This window comes from Bradysia coprophila, unplaced genomic scaffold, assembly GCF_014529535.1.
Source record: "Bradysia coprophila strain Holo2 unplaced genomic scaffold, BU_Bcop_v1 contig_151, whole genome shotgun sequence".
Lineage (NCBI taxonomy): Eukaryota > Metazoa > Arthropoda > Insecta > Diptera > Sciaridae > Bradysia > Bradysia coprophila.
The window spans coordinates 1,928,625-1,943,707 of NW_023503423.1; the positions used below are offsets into that span (position 1 = coordinate 1,928,625).

At 38.1% G+C, this 15,083-nt stretch overlaps 1 protein-coding gene across 2 annotated transcripts; it reads left to right on the forward strand.

Annotated features, from left to right (window-relative positions):
* The first annotated feature begins 561 nt into the window (after positions 1–561).
* Positions 562–14,956, forward strand: LOC119074366 (glutamate receptor ionotropic, kainate 3-like). 2 transcript variants are annotated; one of them, XM_037180469.1, is made up of 15 exons: positions 562–692; positions 3,492–3,664; positions 3,882–4,104; positions 4,154–4,347; positions 5,853–6,102; positions 6,159–6,331; positions 8,560–8,790; positions 8,844–9,050; positions 9,113–9,197; positions 9,264–9,540; positions 9,653–9,869; positions 9,924–10,146; positions 10,215–10,330; positions 14,514–14,660; positions 14,720–14,956. In XM_037180469.1, exons 1-15 carry the CDS (start codon positions 602–604, stop codon positions 14,888–14,890), a joined length of 2,778 nt encoding a protein of 925 aa, XP_037036364.1. In that variant the 5' UTR covers positions 562–601; the 3' UTR covers positions 14,891–14,956. The 2 variants fall into 2 exon arrangements, with proteins under 2 accessions (XP_037036364.1, XP_037036365.1); XM_037180470.1 differs by lacking the exon at positions 3,492–3,664 and having other exon boundaries at positions 594–692.
* Positions 14,957–15,083: the final 127 nt, after the last annotated feature.

Here is a 15,083-nt window from a genome sequence, read left to right on the forward strand (position 1 = left end):
GAAGCGAGAATATGATAGATTAGGTTTTGTAGTGATAAAGTCCAAAGAGCAGAAACTGAAATGTTCGCCTATATATAGTTGCCGCGTCTCAAAAAAAATTCTTCGTTCTTTTTTTGGGGATTAGACTGCGTCAAATCCTCCGCTATCGCTCCGGACATGATTTCGACTCTTTTTGAACACCGTTGAAGTCTACAAGATAAAATTCCACCAAAAGTTGATAGATAGAATTCGTGCGTAGATTAATTCATTCTGTCCGTGTACAGGATTTTGTTGACATTATCTCGTTCTAAGTTTCGAAGTATTGATTATTGATTAAAATATGATTTATTGCTCATCATGATATTTTCCTTGAAATCCAGTATGAAGATTTTGGCGCAAAAATAGTAAATATTAAAAATAGAAAGAAAAGAGAAGAGACAAACAAACCATGACAAGCAAATCAACTTTTCCTACATTACCCACAAACTTCCCAAATTAGCGAAAGAGAGCGATCGCTTAACGATCATCGTTCAGTTGAAAATTTGAACATTTTTTCTCTCGACTTCAGTTTTCTCGTAACTCTACGACGTCTTCGACGGCGTGAATAAGTAGTGCCGTGAAAATGATTTCGAATTTTCACTCAAAAATAATTATCTACTTAATTGTCTCATTATTTTCTGCGTCATCCGGCTTTAAGACTAAACTGACGATCGGTAAAGAATCAAAATTGAGATTGCGTTTTAATGCTGTAAAGTGACTAAATTTTTATTCACTGAATTTCACTGAGAATGTGTCCGAGTGACAGAATTTTTTTTTGTCAATTTTTGGTTTGTGTTCCATACGCACCACACCATTCACACGCAGTATGTGCAGTGCATGAATGTTAACGCTTTTTTCGTATTAGTTTATTTTTGTATACAAAATGAAAAACGCACGACGATTGGTGTTAATATGTTTGGTCCATCTAAAATGAAAAAATGTTTTATTTGTCCCTGGCATTGTGAAACGAATATTTTATCGACTCAATTTAATAATAGTTTGATTAGACGAAGTGGTGAATCACGATCACGAGTTTCACATTCTAGTCGACACATGTGTCAGGGTTTTCCCCAAAAATTACTCATTTGGGAGCTATGAGCGTTTTAATTGTGAGCTATGTGATCCATATCTCGGAAAATACAGCAGATATAAAGTTCTATTCAAAGACAAAGTTACAGAATTTTGGATTTAAGTCGACAAGTGTTTCAGTGTTTTTCATAAAAGTCGCTGTTTTAATTGCGTTATACTAAATTCTCAAAGAGTCTTCTTTCAAAAGAACTGATATCGCCCAAAAACAACTTACAGTGGAGGTGTGACGCAAGTCCCTTTATCCACTTACAAAAGAACTGATATCGGTGGGGGTGACGCTTACAGCTTCGACTCGCAAAAAGAAAAGCAAAAATTTTACCGAAAAAATTCTAGAAAAAATTTTAAAAAAAAATTGCGTCACAAGTGGCAGATGTTGAGGAAAGTCCTGTTAAGAAAATTGTTAAAATAGGGAAAAATACGTCCTCAAACAAAAGAAAAACGGAAAAAAGGCGAACCCATGATTAATTTCATTGTCATTAACTATGCAACTACGGCGCAACACGGGTTGAATATACCCGACAAAACTAGTTTAAAATATATTCTGTTTCTTTGATCCACCAACATTATACACAAAAGATGTACTAGTCTCAAAGTACTAGATTTATAAAAGGTTCTGCAGTGCACAGTGTGTACAATGTTCGCTCGATTTTAATGCAAATGTCAAATCAGACACTTCAAAGTCTAAAAGAAAAAGATTTAAAGACGCACATATAAATTGAACTTGTGGAATTGGTTAAGAGGTTCCGAGCGTACGCTGAAATTGTAGCCTACATTTGTGCGTTTCGAAATTTTTGATCGCTGATATCTTTTTACGAGAGCCCTTTTTGAAAAATGTACGACCCCATTTTCGAGTAAAAATATGTCAGCTTTGAATAAAAAATAAAATTGTCTGTGAAAGTTTCATGTGCTTTGAGAAAACTGTACCGATGCCCCAAATTTGCATCAAAGGTACACTTTTCTCAAAGCACATAGAACTTTAACAGACAATTTTATTTTTTATTCAAAGCTGACATATTTTTACTCGAAAATGTGGTCGTACATTTTTCAAAAAGGGCTCTCGTAAAAAGATATCAGCGATCAAAAATTTCGAAACGCAGAAATGTAGGCTACAATTTCAGCGTACGCTCGTAAGCTCTTAAAAAGTAGAAGCGTTTCTAACGACATTTTTTTTCGAGTGTAGGTGATTGTCGCAACAAACAAATTTGAAGGATTTTTCATAAAAGTTCTGAACTACGAGCTATGGCAGGTGGAAAATTCGTTGAAAAGAAAAGACCAAAGTGGTTTTGGATTCTAGTCCAGTGTTTCAGGGTGTTTGCCAAATATCGGTCATTTTGGGAGTTTTGAGCGTTTTAAGTGTGTACCGCGTATTTCGGCTAAGTTTAACATTTCGATACAATCGTACAGATGAAAATTCGATTGAAAAGATGGCTTACAGAATAAATGATATCGCCCAAAACCACTCACAGTGAAAGTGTGACGCAAGTCCCTATATCCACTTACAAAACAACAGGTAATCGGTGGCACAAATGGTAGAAGATTTCGGCTTCATAGCTATGCCACTATGCTACAGTTATTGATAAACAATCTTTCAATGAGTTTACACTTTCCTCATTATCTGCCATTTGTGACGTATAATCATGAGTGTCAACCCTAACCGATATTTGTGCTTCTGTAAGTGCATAAAGGGACTTGCGTCACACTTCCCGTGTAGGTGGTTTTGTGGCGATTGAGTGCGCTTTGACGGGTTAAACACTAGAGAAACTCCCAATAGATCATTGTCATGTGCATTTGATATGTCAAATTAGTTGTCATTTTCACAAAACTAACCTCAACCTTTGAAAAATGTTATCTTTTAGAGGTTAGCTGGTTGCTAGGAATCTCGCGCCGCGTCATTCACAATAATTCACATTTTGACACATTTTGTATAAGGAAGATGTCACTTTGTGAATTATTGTGAATGACGCGGCGCGAGATTCCTTAACACCGGTTAGCTTTGTGAAAATGACAGTTATATGCTTAACATCAAATGCACTTGATCTACATCAGCTGTGTAATTTGTGGTTGTTCGTTTTTGTAGTTTGGCCTACTAACTCTGAGTACAACGAGGACTATAGTCCCCCTTAAACACACACAAAATGTACTTTTCCTCCTTTTTCCGAACTTTGACGCATTTGAATTCATAGAATCTTAATCTGAAACGCGCTAGAAAAATCGAGTGAAAATTGAACGAAAAATTTGATTTTTTAAATGTTGTTACGCTTTGGTTGGACAGTTTAGCTAAAATATCTTTCTGTAGAAACTTCCTACTGATGGGCCTGCATTAGACCGAAGGCTTGCACTATTTTTTATTGTATGCGAATTTGTAACATTTTTCATATTATCAGGAGGTCTGTTCGACACGGAGTACGATAAATTGGAGCAAAATTTTCGATGTGCGATTCAAGTGGTAAACAGCGAAATATTAGTTAATAACAGTATAAAACTAGAAGCTAGCACATCTCGAATAACGTACGGGAATGAGTTTGCAGCGTCTAAAAGTCTGTGCGATCTACTCCAGGTATGTTCAGACTCGTCTAAGGAATATTCATTAAAACGAAGAAAAAAAAAACTGATAGACAATCCAGCCCTCTTTCGTGTATATACGTGCTTTTCTTACCAATAAAGGTGTTCTGTGTGCGCAACTTTACTAACGATATAGCATGTCGTAGAGCAGAGAACCCCTTTTTTGATAGAAAATATTTTTACGAAAATAAGTCGAAATCTTTACATTGAAGACCAGAACGGCAGCTGTTATCGGACCATCCGCCCCATCCACATCCAGTCACTGTATGAACATTTGTGACGCCAAAGAAATACCGTACATTGATGTCAATTTGGACCCAAATACCAAACAGCCTGTGATCAATCTTCATCCTCATCCCGAAGCTTTGGCACAGATGTTTGTTGATATCGCCAATGCTTCCAATTGGAAAGGATTTACTGTCGTCTATGAATCTGGTAAAACGGAAATCGATCGTTAAATGTTTATTAACGGTGAATACTTTAGCGCCATGGCTTCCAAGAATGGCAAAACTTCTGAAACTGTACGATCCCAAGTCGTACACAATCACCCTGAGACGAATTAATGTTGGACTGCACAAAACAAATTTTCGGCCAGTACTTCGACGGGTGAAAGTGTCTGGTGAAACGAACATTGTATTGGATTGCTCAATTGAAACGTTGCCTGAACTGTTGAAACAGGTAGAAAAATATCGTAGCAAACGTCATGACAAACGATTTTTTGTTGCAATTTTCTAATAATTCGCTAAACACGTACATGCAGAGTCATTGTAATTCGTCTCTTGCATATTGTCCGATTTAAGGGGCCGTACACAAATGACGTCACGCTATTTTATTGAACCTGTTGAATTCCCCGGTGTCATGCAAAATGGTCAAAATTTACCCAAATATTTTAGAATCGTAACGTTCTCTGGGACATTCACTCCCCCCTCAGTTGAGACTAAAACTTAGATATCTCCGTCAAATCTGAACGTTTTTTGATGATTCAACGGATTATGGAAGGTTTGTTCAATAACTAAAACTCGTAGAACAACTTCTTTTGTCAAGGGTCTTGAACAGTCCGGGCTATGAAGGATTCCCTAAAAACTAAGAAACCGCTAACTTTGAGACTGATTTCCCTGGCCATTTCTTAATTAATTTTGATGAGGCATTTTAAAAAGCTGCTCTTAAACCCTATCAACGATAGCTGGTCGAGCTCTGTTATGTCAAAGGATCGGGAGCCTCGCAAGTATCTGTTCTTTCTTCAAAAAAAGTTTCTTCGTCAGAACGTAAGTTTCGAAGGATTTCAACTATTTTCACTCTCATTATCAAAAGACCATGATATGATATCTGAATGGTTTGCAACTGTATTCCTGAGTCTTCCCACACGCATCTCAAAGCTAGAGATCAAGGATAACAATAACTTTCATATTTCTTTTTGAAGTTTCCTCTGGAATTGGACGGCTAGAGGTCAGTTCCTAGAATTCCGCCACTCCAAAAGGTCCACCTTCTTCCCAGCTCCAGAACTCAAGAATAGTAAGCATTTCAACAGTTCTTTTGAACTCTCTTCCAGACTTTCGGCAAGATTAGGGTGTCTGAAGGTCAGTTCCCAGAATTCCATCACTCCATAAGGTCTATCTTTTTCTAACTATAGAACTCAGGGATGGTTCAGTTATTTTTATCCTTTTTTTTTAATTTTCTTCTGGATTTAGGACTTCTAGTTTGAAAAATTCCACCATTCCTAAGGGTCCAATTTTTTCCCTGTTCTAGAACTCAAGGACGACAAACATTTCCATCTGTTTTTTAGCTCTTTCTGAATACAAGAAAGGCGAAAGGTCTAGATGCTAGAGGTGACTCATTAGTCATGATTTTCCAAATTCGTGCATGTCTAATGTTGGACTTCAGCAAGGAGTTGTATGTACACGTTAAGCCTGAGTTCAACCTGTTGACCTAGCTACGACCTCAATTTGAATGTGTAGATGAGGAACATTCAGAATGACCTCAAGTGCCGCTGTGGGCGCTGTACTCATTGACAAAGCATAATTAATGTCGTGAGGCCATGGTACAGACCAAAGACGCTATTGCAGTGCTTAATGGTAGACGTAGCTTTTTGATTGGCATTCTTAGGATGCAGCAAGACGTGACATCATTTGTGTACGGCCCATTTAATAATTATTGGAAAACCTCAGCACCACATTTCAATTTAGGCGCAACAAGTGGGTCTAATGACTGAAAACCACCAATTCATAATAACTACCATGGACATGCATACCATCGATTTGGAACCGTATCAATTCAGCGGCACAAATATAACGGCGATTCGCCTCGTCAATCCCGCCAGTCCCATGATGGGACACATTACGAAATGTCTGGACGAATCCACGGAAAACAACGGTGAATATGAATCATTTAGGAACGACCCGTATGGAAACGATGATGAAGAGAGATCAGAAAGTCGTAAGGGAAAAATGTTTTTTTTATCAAAGAAAATATTTAATCGAATCGCGAAACAGTGACCACTTCAACAACGATAAGTGTTCAGGCGGCTCTAATATTCGATGCAGTCTTGCTTCTGGCTGAAGCATTTAAACAGTTCGATCCGAGGCATCTGCGCCCGAAAATGCTGAATTGTAATGACAACGCAGCGTGGGACATTGGCAACAGCATAGCGAACTTCATGCGAAATGTAAATTGGCAAAGTATCCGTAGACCAAGCAATAGAATTTACTTGCATGGATGCAAGGCTGCACTGGCTATTAGTCTGGTCTCAGTTAGCCCAAAAAATGAGTTTTTCGCGATCGGGTTGTAAAAGCAATGTTATGATCATGTCTGGAGCGTTAGCGGAGGACTTGACGCAGTCTAACTTCCAAAAAAAGAACGAAGAACATTTTTTGAGACGCGGCAACTATATATAGGCGAGAATTTAAGTTTCTTTTCTTTGGCCTGTATCACCACAAATCCTATTCCAACTTATTCTCGCTTCAAATACGAGCAAAACGAGCTATCACTCGACTATGTAGCCGGAGATACATCGTTTTGAAATTGCCACTTTTCATACAAAATACACCAAATTGACTTTTCCCAAACAATCAAAATCTTTCAACTTACTCTGTATGTTTCTATCTATCTATCTATCGACGGTCGATCTCGGAAACTAGTCAGCCAATCTCCATGAAATTTTGCAGGAACCTCAGGGTGGACATAAAAATGAATATGTGATACGCCATTACCCCAGGAAAAACCATAATTTTGTTTTATTGGTCTCGAAGTGGTTTCTGAGTGTGGTTTTCGAGGGTCGGGAACGCGTTTTCGGCTGTAGCTTAGCTGTATTGAAACCTACAGAGGCGTGCGACCCATCAAATGAAAGGTATTCGTAACACGATTCAAATAAAAAAAAAATTAAAAAATCGGGGCAGATTCGCTTGAGCTAGAGTGATTAAAGTGACCAAATTTTGAGCTACTCGAGCGTAGGATGAAAGGACTAATATTTTTGCGATTATGAGAGATAGAGTTACTTTCTTCGGCAAAGTCTCAGAGTTTTACGAGTAGAACAGAGGGGCATATGTGAGAAATGTCGAAAGTTGGAAATGGGTGGGTCAATTGGGGTTTTGGAGATATTTCTTGAATGGTGGTAGATAGAGAATTACTTTCGTCAAATTTTCGATTTTCGTCAAATTTTCGAATTTCGTCAATTTTTCGAATTTCGTCAAATTTTCAAATTTCGTCAAATTTTCGAATTTCGTCAAATTATCGAATTTCTTCAAATTTTCGATTTTCGTCAAATTATCGAATTTCTTCAAATTTTCGATTTTCGTCAAATTTTCGATTTTCGTCAAATTTTCGAACTTCGTCAAATTTTCGAATTTCGTTAAATTTTCGAATTTCGTCAAATTTTCGAATTTCGTCAGATTTTCGAATTTCGTCAAATTTTCGATTTTCGTCAAATTTTTGAATTAAAACTGTAAACTGCTATAAAAAGCAGTGTTGACTACACTTCTAAAACAACTGATATCCCAACAAAAATATCTTCGAGAAAAGTGTGACGCAGTCTTTGAAATACAATTTCTAAAATGAATGATATCGCTAGAGTTGATGCTTTCAGCTTCGTTACGCAAAAATTAAATTTTACACCTAATTAGTGCAAACAAGCTGGCTTAGGTTTTCTCATTATTTTCCAAATAATTTTTACCAAAAAAAAATTTGGCTGGAAACAACCAAAATTTTACCAAAAAATTCTGCGTCGCATGTGGCAGATAAATTTTCTTGCTGGTCTGTTCCTGAACATCTGCCACTTTGCGACGCAGATTTTTTTGGTCAAATTTTGGTTGTTTCCAGTCAAATTTTTTTTTTGGTAAAAATTATTTGGCAGATGATGAGAAAAACCAAGCCAGCTTGTTTGCACTAATTAGGTGTAAAATTAAATTTTTGCGTAACGAAGCTGAAAGCGTCAACTCTAGCGATATCATTCATTTTAGAAATTGTATTTCAAAGACTGTGTCACACTTTTCTCGAAGAGATTTTTGTGGGGATTGAATATTGTAGGATGGACTAAGACAAATATTTTGGACTCAAGGTTCCAAGTTTTATAATGACAAATGGCGCGTTGATCCAAGATGGCGTCGAAAACTAAAAAGTGCCTAACAAAATCCATTTTTAATCCGAAGTAAATGAAATTTCTAAATTTTCTTCGTACTATGTCTGATCTGCAAAAAATATGTCCAAACTACAAAACAACAAAAGATGGCGCTCTGATCGGCCGTCTTAACAAAAGTATCACTTTAGCTGTAACTTCAGTAGTTTTGGACCAATTGTGGCGCTCAAAATTTTCTACTGCTTGGTTTACGGATGTTTCAATATTTTGATCATTCGTGTAGTCGTTCGTCGTTGGTTGATTGATTTATTTATTCCCACCAGACGATCGTTGAAGGACTGACCGGAGAAATTAGGTTCGATAACCGCGGCTATCGATCGCATTTCGCTGCCGATGTAATTGAACTAACGTCATCCGGTATTGCCCAAGTGGGTACGTGGAATGCTACACTCCCTGATCGACTGAACATTACACGCCATTTGGATGGGGAATTCGTTACAGAAATTGACGATGGTTCGATGAAAAACAAGACCTTCATTGTCCTTACAGCGCTGGTATAATTAACAGTAAAATACAATTCCAACACTGAATAAGTAATTGATTCCAGTCTCCTCCATACGGAATGCTGAGAGATTCAACCCTCAAATTGTCTGGCAACGATAGATTCGAAGGTTTCGGCATCGAGCTGATACATGAGCTGTCGCTGATGTTCGGTTTTAATTACGAATTTCAACTGCAGGAGGACAAAGATTACGGAGTGAAGAATAATGCGACGGGAGAATGGTCTGGAATGATGAGGGAACTGATTGATGGGGTTGGCATGCTTTACGGTCTTTTTTTTAACTTTCCTCTTATAAGGCTGCTTCTTATTTCTAGCGCGCTGATTTGGCTATAACTGACTTGACGATTACGTCAGAGCGTGAGAGTGGCGTGGACTTTACTATGCCTTTTATGAACTTGGGTATAGTTGCAACCATTGTCCGCTCGTTCGTTCAATGTAAAGTGACACGAATTCCATATGTTCCAGGGATATCGATCCTCTACCGGAAACCAAAGAAAGAACCGCCGTCCACATTTTCGTTCATGGCTCCATTCTCCACTGAAGTCTGGCTATACTTGGGTGGTGCATATTTGGGCGTGTCGCTTTGCTTGTTCATTTTGGGACGCATCTCGCCATCGGAATGGGACAATCCCTATCCATGCATTGAGGAACCGACGGAATTGTTAAATCAATTTAGTTTCAGTAATTCGCTGTGGTTCAGTACCGGTGCTCTATTACAACAGGGATCCGAAATTGCGCCCAAGTAAGATGAACACTTTGGGGGAGTTGTCCATAGAGGTTGTTCGATGACGATATTTATGGACGGTCCGATGGATAAGCAATATGAATGGATAATAATTGATCAATGATTTTAGAGCTCCATCGACCCGGGCCGTGGCAACGACTTGGTGGTTTTTTACACTGATTATGGTGTCATCGTACACTGCAAATCTTGCGGCTTTTCTTACAGTCGAGAATAAAGAGTCTGCGATTAAAGACGTTGAGGACCTGAAAAACTGTCATCTTCCAGAAACAGAGTGCCCAGTAGAGTTTGGTGCAAAGAAGACCGGCAGTACCATCAATTTTTTCAAGGTTTTACGGTAAATCAAATGATTTCGTTTGTGATATACCCATCACTGCTTTAAGGAATCGGATCACTCGACATACAAAAACATGCACACTTACATGATGAGCCATCCCGAGTTCCTTACTGACGACAATAACCAAGGCTTGGAAAGGGCCAAGACCGGCAAATATGCTTTTCTCATGGAATCGTCGTCAATTGAATATTTCATTGAACGTAACTGTGATCTCACGCAAGTGGGCACACCGTTGGACGAGAAGGGATACGGCATCGCAATGAGAAAGGGTGGGTGCAGACACGTGAGCCGGCTATGGCAAAACGGAACTGATAGATTCAATTTTTCGTCCCTGTAGACTCGGTTTACAGAAGTGCCCTCAGCGAAGGCGTTTTAAGGCTGCAAGAACAGGGAAAATTAACGTCAATGAAAAATAAATGGTGGAAGGAAAAGACGAAAGGAACTGTTTGCGTGGTAAGTTGCACAGAAATGAGATATTCGATTTTGACTTCATTTTTCGTCTTCTCATTTGATACACATGCTTCGGTCGACTCCGTGCACTGTTACCATTTTTTTTATAGTAGTCGACCTGCTTAGGCAAAAAAACGAGCCATCAGAATAGTCGGAGTGTTTGCTGCGACTGAGCCCCGTACAAACCCGTATATCTATTGCGTACGTGACCCTAGTGCGTCTGTCACCCTACTTTGACCGTAAGCCTATTGCGCCGGTTAATGTAAAACTATTATGGAATGTGTACATCTTACAAATTGCGCATAGCGCAATTACGAAGCCCCGTTCGACGTTCCTTTCAAATGAAACAAAAATTTCAAATCGCCCTAAAATTTTATTTTTTTGAAGGGCCTAGTATCGGCCTCAGTCCGAGGACCCAAATTTAAATTTTTTTTCAGCTAAATTCTATTCGGCCTTTGATTACCTTCCAAATGAAACAAAAATTACGAAAAACGAATGAAATTTACTCGAGTTATATGCAAAATACACTTAGGGCAGAGTAGCCTTTCACTTCTAAGGCCCTAACTCACGGTCCACTCACTCCTGGATTGGTATTGACAATACCTATCATTTGCCGTGTCATTTACATTTCCATCGTTTATTTTGCCATAAATATCACCAAAAGACCTTAAATCACTTAGGTGGCCCTAACTCACGAAGGGCCAGCCCGAATATGCCCATCTTCGAACTTAGCCTCACTTTTTCGACTATCTTTCAGGGAAAAAAAAAATTTTGAAATCGGATTTGATTTACTCAAGATATCGACGTGACAGACGGACAGACAAAATTTTAATTGCAGATTCGTCATCTATGAACATAGGCAAACACTTTGCCCTTACCGTCTGCTTCGAATTCCATCAATTACACACGGCATCGTAATCCTATAAGCCCCTTTGTACTTCGTACGGGGCTAAAAATCGTGCATCGTGCGAAATCGTTCTAACGATGATTGTAGGTTGTTCCTGATACTAAATTGATGTGGGACAATAACGGCAACTCCATCGTACACCCGTGAGCGGCTGTTGTATCACTTTTTTATAAAAAATTTCATTCGTAAACGAGAAGAGATCCCAAAGGGTAAATTATAGAAAAAATTGACATTTGAATCCAAACTGGCGGAAAAACATGGTCAAAATCGTAAAATATGTTTTTCCGGAAAGGAAAATCCACAAAACCTATCAGTAGGTTGCGTCTTCAAGTCAGGTTGGGCGTCGGGGTCACCACTGTAGGATGTTGAATAAAACATCGAGTTCTTTATCCTTAACTAATAATTAAATGTATTCGATGAAATAGTTCGATTTTATTACATGGCCGTACCATTCTACTGCTCGACGAGACTGACTCGATTTACAGTCCCTAAACCTGTAGAAATGTTTGATTTGAGTATATTTAGCTTATCCTTCTGTCACATCTTTTGACAGCTTTTATCGTTTTAGTACGTTTTCTCTCCCAGCTGAATAAGCCACTAAATAAATTTATCGAAATGTTTATTTAGTCAAAGTCCTGAAAGAACAGGTTAAGACAACCACGAAGGCGGGTGACACCAAATTTTATAAACAGAAAGTGTGAGAAATCAAGCTGCGACAACAGGTATCCCAGTCGGTCTCATCGGGTTAAGAAAATATTTTTCTCGAAAATTCAAAATTTTGTTTCTGTTAAGTACCATTTTACATATAAACTTCGCAGCCGTTGAAAAACACAATTAGCTGGGCACAAAGGATAAAGAATAAGACGTTCCTCTTCCATAATGTAAATGTAACACATGTAACACATGTAACACATGATGTGATAAAAAAGTATTTCACCGAATGTTCGTTTTTGAATGCATTTGCGGCATTCGATATAGTTTCTTTTTTGCTGGGACAGGGTTTTTGCTGCTGGGAGAGAAAACGTACTAAAACGACAAAAGCTGTCAAAAGATGTGACAGAAGGATAAGCTAAATATACTCAAATTAAACATTTCTACGGGTTTAGGGAAAGGCTGTACACTTTGAGGAGGTCACGCAGACCGCCATTTTATTAGATACGCGGGAACACACCACTTCTGATGATTTTACATGTAAAAAATTTCACCACATCATCAAGACGACGAGAATCATCAGAGTAGGTGAAACTTTGTATGAAATCGGCCATTTTATCATGGTGTGTAACCCGCGTATCTGTAGCTGCGTGACCTCCCCAAAGTATACAGCCTTGGTTTAGGGACTGTATTGCAAATAGTAGGGCTCACTAGTTGAACATTTTTTCGTTTTGGTATAAAAGCGTTAATTTTTTCTGAAATGGATAAATATTCATTTGGGGGCATTCCAAAACGATTAGGAGACTTTGAAAAAGTGATCACAAGCGCCATCTACATCCAGTTGGAGTTTTCGATGCAGAGGTAACTTTGATGAATTTCTGTGAAGCGTCCATCGAAGCTACATAGGCGATATTGGGCTCAAATGAAAGCTAAAGGTTCGAAGTTTTTTTTTAAGTGGACAAAAATTTTCAGAATTTTCCGTTTTTCTCGTAGTTTTTTCAAGTTTTCATCAACTAGTTTCAGTTTTCATCGAAAATATTTTCATAAATTTTTTGATTTTAAATGAATTTTAATGTGATTATGGTTGGGTTTATGGTCTAAAAACAATATAAAAACTGTTTAACAGATTTTAAAAAAATCAGGACAAAAATCTGATAAAATGATCGAAATTTCCGCCCTCGTCGAACTTTGTCATGCCCTACACCTCCTATAGACGTCTCAGACGGCAATAGATTAATTGTATCGCTAAGCTGGGACCATCAGCTTTCAGACGACAAAGTGTTAAATTAAATAGGGACTTATGTGGTTTGGATGTATATATCATGAAAAAAAAGTTGAAATGTTTAAGTCCCCATATTTCATCGTATATGCATCCAAGCCCCATAATATTCTTATTAGCCGAAAAGTACATAAAATTACCTTTCAAATGATAACCCACACGACCATGCACGTTTTGTGTACCTCGAGAAATTTCTGTAAGGGCAGTGTAAGTCTTCGGTTGAAAACTTCAACTGCACATATTTCAATGTCGATGAATTTGAAACACAATAAGTCCCTATTCGGCTCAATAGTACATGTGATTACTTTTCTAATGACACCCCACACGACCCTGTAGGCTCGCGTAACTGGAGACATTTTTATATGAAAAGTGCAAGTTTTCGGTTTTTAATCACCTTTCACCAGCCACACAAGCTTCGAATAATTTTTTTGAAAGTGGTTTTGGCCTCTTGGGCCGAATATCTTTCTCAGCACATGTGAAAAAGTCCACTGGGAAATGCGTCCGATTATAGTAGGCTGTTTTTCGAAAGAATCATTGTCAATGTCATTTGAGATGTCAAATTGGCTGTCATATTCACAATGCTAACCACAATGTTACAAAAATTTATATGAGATGTCATTGTTTGAGGTTAGCTTTGTGAAATTGACAAATCATTTGACACTATTTTAAGAAAAGAAACCGTTTTTTGACACTGATCTTGTTGTGGTTTCGTCTCATTTCAGTTTTCAAGCGCAAAAATCGTCGTTTGTGACTCGTGATGAAAGCTGAATTTTTCGGTACGAGTCGCAAGCGGACTAGTACCGAAAAATTAAACTTTTCGCCATTCGTAACAAAATGTACTATTTTTCTGGCGTGAGTTTTTAAATACTAAAAAGTCTTTCCATGTAAGTTTCTAATACCCAATTTTTGGACTAGCCCATTCTTTAGCATTAAACAGGTAGTTTTAGCAGACTGAACCGATGGATATGGATTGGATAAGATCGAAACGACATTGGCTCTTTACGTCTCTCTATGGCATATTTCAACTGTATCGATCAATTGAGTAAGACTGGATTGTTATATCCCCAAGAAACCCATCACCAGCACGTTACCGATTTTACTCGCGATAGAACACAAAATTGCTTTGGGTTCACTCAACAGTCCATTGAAAATAACAGAACCCTTGAAGGGCTTTCGATATAGAATCTAAAGCGATTTTGGTTCTGTCGCTGCTAACGAAGATTTCCTCGAGAATGAGATATTCACCCAACCTATTCGTAATTTAATTCTTTATTTCAATAAGCTCTCCCTGCATGAGATGACGCTTTTTTAAACAAAGAAATTAATTCAGAAAAATAAAAAACTTCCAGGAAAAAGAAACAGGAGAGGCACAAGAACTAAATATGGATAATATGAAAGGCGTGTTTTACGTACTTCTCACCGGAAGCGCATTCGCCAGCCTGTACGCTGTAATCGAATGGTTGATCATCATTTTATTGCATGCAAAGCGAGACAACGTACGTATAATAATTCGTTGGAGCATTCGTGTCGCTAATACGATAATTCGTGGTTATAGGTGCCATTCAAACAGGAACTTATGGACGAAATGAAATTCATTATCAAGTGCAGTGGTAATACGAAAACTGTTCGACATCGCCAAAGTACGTCCATGGATTCAAGACATTCAATCGAATCGGAGGGATCGGGTTCTTCGAAGGACAGCAATAGACATTATGGTGATAAATAATTACAAACAGAAAGAGAATTTTTGCTGTAAATTATTGGAGTTTAATAAACCGTGAAAGATGCACACTTTCAATTTGTTTCATATGGGTGAGGGTGATTGGGATCTGAAATCCAATATTCTGACAGATGTTCATACAATTGCCCTCCAACGCACAAAAGACTTATGACATAAAAGCTGCACAATTTTGTGAGAG

Bases quoted from the DNA above. Each gene is read 5' to 3' on its own strand.
- LOC119074366 (XM_037180469.1), top strand. From the start codon at position 602: ATGATTTCGAATTTTCACTCAAAAATAATTATCTACTTAATTGTCTCA. The intron at 10,147-10,214 runs GTGGGTGCAGAC...TCGTCCCTGTAG, and splicing joins CGGCATCGCAATGAGAAAGG to ACTCGGTTTACAGAAGTGCC. The intron at 14,661-14,719 runs GTACGTATAATA...TCGTGGTTATAG, and splicing joins TGCATGCAAAGCGAGACAAC to GTGCCATTCAAACAGGAACT.